This window comes from Stegodyphus dumicola, chromosome 9 (genome assembly GCF_044657685.1).
Source record: "Stegodyphus dumicola isolate Sdum_Otavi_A_Nest chromosome 9, ASM4465768v1".
NCBI lineage: Eukaryota > Metazoa > Arthropoda > Arachnida > Araneae > Eresidae > Stegodyphus > Stegodyphus dumicola.
Window position 1 is genome coordinate 35079810 of NC_140776.1, and position 6000 is coordinate 35085809.

A 6000-nucleotide genomic window follows, 5' to 3' on the forward strand; every position below is an offset into this window, starting at 1 on the left:
ACTTTATATCACGCGTAATTTAATGTCACATTTAGTGCAATCTTTATCCATTTTGCAATCATTATCGCTCCTAGTCATCTTCCCCCTTGTAGGTTTGGCTTAACCTTCTAAAAATATAGGTATCTGAATTTCAGACTTACCCCCCCCTTCTACAACTAAACCTTGTTATGTTATGTATTCTTCCAGTCAACAACGTAGGATCAACTGCCAGCCAAACACTGCGCTCACCATCGTACCTCCTGACGTCACATCTCCTGATTATCTTAATATGGCTTTCATGCGAATAAATTAGGTTGTTCTTTCGTAGTTATAGGATTAACGTTACACTTGAAGTAGGTGCCAGAAAATTATATTCGCTTCTGCTTTTGCGTAATTAAATCTCCATTGGGATCATGTTTCTTCTTAATAAATTGGACATTAAAAATGTAACACTGCGATATGAAAAAATATAATTCAATGATATTAGAAATTTTAATTCTAATAATTTAGTAAAATAAGTAAATAATTCTTAGATTTTTAATTATTTTTAGGGAAGGCTGTTAAGAAAAGTTTTTATATTTTTGAAATTTTGCTGAAAATTTTGAATACGGATTTTATAATTATTCTAAAAGTGAAGTAGATGTAAAAAAAGTGAAATTAGTACAGATAAGTAATTTGAAATTATAGTAAATGCATGGTAAAATTTATGGGTGATTGTGTGTTAAGTATAGAGTATTTTGAGGGAGTACTGGTTCCTAAAACAGAGGCCTCTAATAGCTCTGTACGGTTGTTCCTTTCACCCTCTTCATGTAAGATAATGTTGAAGGCTCTCATTTTATGAGTGTGTGTATTTTTTATATTATTATATTTTTGTATTGTGGAATGTATTGATGCAGTTCCTGAAAGGACAGTTAACTTATGCAAGGAACGGAGGCCTTTTCAAGTAACAGCCTAGGCACCCTGGGCCACCAGTGCAGAAAACACGCTGGTTAGCTCAAGAGGAGAGCCCTGTTGATGGATATGTTTGTTTAGACGTATTGCGAGACCTTCCAGTATGGTAAAATAGAGGAATTTTAAATTAAAGATAATAACGATGAAACCATAATTTCTGAAACAGTTACTCCTATTATATGGTTTTAAAATATAATTTATCAATATGGAAATTAGTATCATAAATATTTATGTGCGTTGCATTTAATTACAAGTAATGATTGATTGTATAAAAGTATATTTTGTAGAATAAACTCTCAAATGACTTATTTTTTTTTTTTCCTATTTGCTAGTGCTTTAATGCTTTTTCTTTAAAAAGGCTTCTCTGTCGCTACGCCTTTTTCTTCTTGAAGGGGGGATTTGTAAGAAAAATAATATGTAAAATATTAAATAAGCAACGTAAATTTCCCTTCTCAATTCTAAAAATAGTAACACTTCTCTGCACTGCGTCATTTCGCGAAAAATCTATGTCATATGATTCTTACATAATTCTGTTGATGTAAACGGAACTAAAACTCTTAACAGCCAATAATAATTTTACAGCAATATTAACCATCCAATCAGAATGCTTTGAGAACCAAAACTAACTCAGTCTGACTTAACATTTCATCCTGATCATTATGCATTTGCTTTCCACGCTTTAACCTAGCTGCACTCTGCTGCTGCTGTCTTGCTACAAAGTTATCAAAAATGTAAGCCTTTTGGAACAGGCGCGTTTAATGTGCCGACTTGTGTGTAGCTGAAAATAAAACTGAAGTTTTAATCTGCTTTCGCCTCCAAATTCTGCTCGTCATTACTTCTATGTTTGTTCCTGCTCCTGAATATATTATATATTTACATATATAGATATGTTTTCGAAGAAATAAAGAGTAATAAAGAATAATCTATGAGTAATAAAATTCCTAATGCTATATAAAAAGTACTTTCAAATTGTGTTTTTGAAAGTCAGTATTTAAAAATTTCATTTCAAAAACTATAATTATATAAATTTAAATTTGATATATTAGGAATTGTTCTTCAACTAATATGATTAAACGACATTCTCACGCTCCTTAATGATACTCATTTTCAGAAGTTAACTGAATACATATCGTCTGCCAGGGAATTATTTTACTTGCATTTGTATCCCATTACACGCGAAACTCATTATTCAAACAAATGCAAAATTCCAGAAGTTATTTCTCTCATTTTTAGTAGTTCTGTATGTTAATAAAAAGAAGTAATCGACATGTGTGGATCCTTTGCAGCGTAAATGTGGGGAGTCATATTTTGAAACAATAGGAGAAAATAGTCATTTTCTGTGCATTACACTAATTGAAGCTCGATAATTGTCCTAGGTTTCCAAAACAAATGGCCTACAAAGTAGCAAATTCATTTTTCAGGTACTCATTCATACAGCATTACAATCTGCTGATGTAACACATCAGTTATAAAAGCACTTATTTTGTATCATTAACTTTCCTTCTCTTCTCTTCCAGCTTTCTAGAAGGTTGTAATAAATATTCAGCTCTGTAAACGCAGTGCTAATTCTGCACAAATGGTGTCGTACAATGGAACACTGCTTAATGGAAGGGATTATGTTCTCGTATATCCTTTTATATTCTGCTTCATGGCACCAAAATGTAACAATAAGAAACCTCCATTTGAAATAAACAGTGCTGAATTAAAATATCGCACAAATGGAAACATTTCATTAGTAATTTTGTGGTGTATTTAAAGTTTTAAAACTGCAAGAAGTTTTAAAAAAAATGTGTGAATGTGTATGTAATGAAATTTTGGAAACTCTCTTGAATATGCTATGTTTAGATTAAAAGCTAGAAAAACAAATTGAGAAAATTATAGAAAAATTTCAACTCCATATTGATTTCAATAAAATCATATAATATATTTATTAGACCAAAGGGTCAATTTGCCCAGAAGGGTTATTAATTTCATTTTGGCATTTTCCGTGGTCCAGTATAAAACGGCATTTCACTTTTCAAATTTTTGCTGCCAAATATTAGAGTTCTGCATTATATATAAAGAAATTAAACAATGAAGAATCTGCATGAATTTATATATGTTTCTCGCATTGTGAAAAAACAGTGGTACCTAGAGACATCAAATTTTGAATAACGTAGTCCTGCACTCGAATATGAGCATTTTGAAGCCAAAATTTGGGATTTGATATAACAACTATTTCATATTTTGTAAAACCTTAATGAGTTCTTGATTAACAAGCTCAAAGATTTCAAAGCGAGCAATGGCAACAATGTACCCTTCCAAAAAAAATCTCCAAGACTCGAGATCGTGTATCGGAAATTCTAAAGATATGCTCTTTTTAAATATTTGCGATATTGCTTTTGGATTTCATTTTATGGTTTATGTGAGAAGAACATGATATTTAATAAATAAAGGTAGCACACAAAACCTGTTTTGTGTCTCAAGCGAAAAACCAACAAAAAGGCCTCTTCGGACATAACATAAAATCTGAAAGCTTTCAAATTTTAATTTTATTAATTTTATAAATTTATTTTAGTAATCAAATTTTAAAATCCATCTCATCCTGAGTTTGAATTTTCAAATTACCTCGATCACCCGCTTTATTGGAAGCAAAGTTCTGACGATTTGATTTGCAATTACAGCAATTAACTGTAACAGAATATAATGTTATTTCTTTAATTTACTGCATTAAATTTGCAAAGATTACAGCAACATACGACTGGATTTACAAATACAGCTTGTTAGAGTTATAATAGAATGTAAAACAGTTTCTTTTATGTATTGCATTTTATTACTTTATTAAAAAAAACATATGTTAAATAAAAATTTATTACGTTATTAAAATTTTATAAATTTTTGTATTGCGTTTGTATTTATCAATTTCTTTTTTCATTACGGATTCCATTTTATCTGAACTTTATGTACATAAATTTTGTAGATTTAATAACCAATAGATCTGTCAATTTTTTAACATTTTGCATTTTGATTCCTTATTGTCTCAAATTTACACCGCGCATGCCTCAATTTATTGTTATATTTAGTTTAAAAAGTTTATATGTAAGTAAAACAATAATGTTTTCATATTTTAATAAAGAAAAATGTATCAATGAAGTTATTGTCAATGCAGCATGACTTAATGCCTGACATTTTTTTACAGGTATAAAAGTCCGGAATGTTCTTCAAGTGAATCCCCGTAATGTTTGCTTGTCAAAATGAAATCCAAACTATCATACAGAAACTTATGAGAAGTAATATGTAAACGTTATGAGTATGTCGAGCTTTGCATCAGAACTATATGTACTGAATTTTAGAAGCAGGAATCACAAATACAGAAAAATTACCTTTCATTACAAACTCATTATAGATGATCATCGGTCTAAAATGGTTGCTGCAAAATGTAAACAACATTTGCAGACAATTGTTCTATAAAAATTCTATAAATACTAAATAAAAATTATATTAAACTATGTCTGTATTTACAAAACTTAAACGGAATGTGTTTTCTTATGCAAAGTACCTTGAAAGACATGATATTTCTTTCATTTAATGCATTGTTTGCCATGGACAACTAGATGAGAAGTTTCCAAAGAATAAATAACAATAATTCAAATACGATGGGGAATATTTATGCATGAAGACCATATATGTGATATTTGAAATGTTATTGCTTCATATTCATTGAATCTTAAAATCTTCTTTCCGCATTTTTCAAGGATGATGAAAAAAAATGGAAGTGAAACCGTAAAATATATTGCCTCAGAAGATGCTAAAATGTTACGAGCACACAAGCGACTGACTACACATATTTTCTACGGAGACGCTGAGCATTTTAAGTTTAGAAAAATATTTGATAGTGAATGTGATATTTATCGTTGCCGTATCATTTTTCTTAACCTTTACTTCTCACTGCATGCCATATCAGTTTTTGAGGATTATATTCATGGAACTTCAATAAAAAATTATCATTACTTTTAAAAGTTATAAAAGATTATGTTTTAAAACATCTTAATGAAACTTTTTGCGTCTAAAATAAATGACTTATTATTAATCTTTCAAAAGCTTTCTCTCTTTGCAACATACTCGGATATTAACAATAAATGCAATAAAAAAATCATTATTTTATGCATATTTGTTAAAAACCATTTTGTTCGAAAATTGAACTTTTATAAGATGTATCGTCACAATTTATATTTATTTTTTCTTTCGGTTTCCATACAACGAAGCTGGAAATATTAATATAATTTACAGCATTTAATTTTGACTGGATACATTCATTGTAGAGAACTACAAAATTTTATGAACAAATAAAAATTATATTAAAATTTGTATGTACATAGCGAGATATCTTGTGGTTAAAATAATAGTGATCAGTTTCCGAAATGAAACTGGATTACATCGTAATTCATACTACAGAAAAATAAATACTTAATGTAAGTTACAAAGTAAGCACTTCTTTGTAAAATAAAAATTCGCTATTTTTATTTTTTCTATTTATATAAAAATATGTTTGTTCTGAGATAAATTTTATTTCAAGAAAATTGCCTAAAATGTGTTATTGTTTTTATTGTCATAACTGAACTATAGTAAAGAATGAAATTCTTCATTGTACTAGTATATTTGTAAAAATACTGGCTTAACATGATATAGATATATATTATCCTGTTTTAATAAAATATGTGTCTATTGTTAAATTAAACGTACTGCCTGTATTAAAATGGATTTTGTGATTTATTTTATATATCCCCAAACAGATGTTTATTCTTAAGACAAAGTAGTTTGCAAATAATAATTAATACGTATCTGTATTCAGATTTCTTCATCAATAACTTCATTATTAATGGTGAAAAGATGCAGAAGGAAGAAAATTTTGTTGCTTGCACCAATACAAGATACGCAGAAGCTAATAAAAAAGTATTCCTATTGTGAATTCTAAGGAAAATATTAATTTTCCCTTTTCTCTTAACGTCAGAGTTAATCTACTACTACTTCAGAAATTTTTGTTGTAAGAGGTGTCATTATGATTCATAAGCAAACATCAAAATATATTTA

The 6000-nt window shown here is 28.9% G+C and overlaps 1 protein-coding gene across 1 annotated transcript in view; it reads left to right on the forward strand.

Moving 5' to 3' along the window:
• The window catches only part of LOC118193455 (cell adhesion molecule Dscam1-like), an 809657-nt gene extending 804007 nt beyond the window's left edge, over positions 1 to 5650 (forward strand). Inside the window, exon 28 of the mRNA XM_085823336.1 lies at positions 4109 to 5650. Within this exon, the coding sequence (XP_085679462.1) occupies positions 4109 to 4167 (59 nt within the window). The 3' untranslated portion in view covers positions 4168 to 5650. The remainder of the gene's footprint in view (positions 1 to 4108) is intronic.
• Positions 5651 to 6000: the final 350 nt, after the last annotated feature.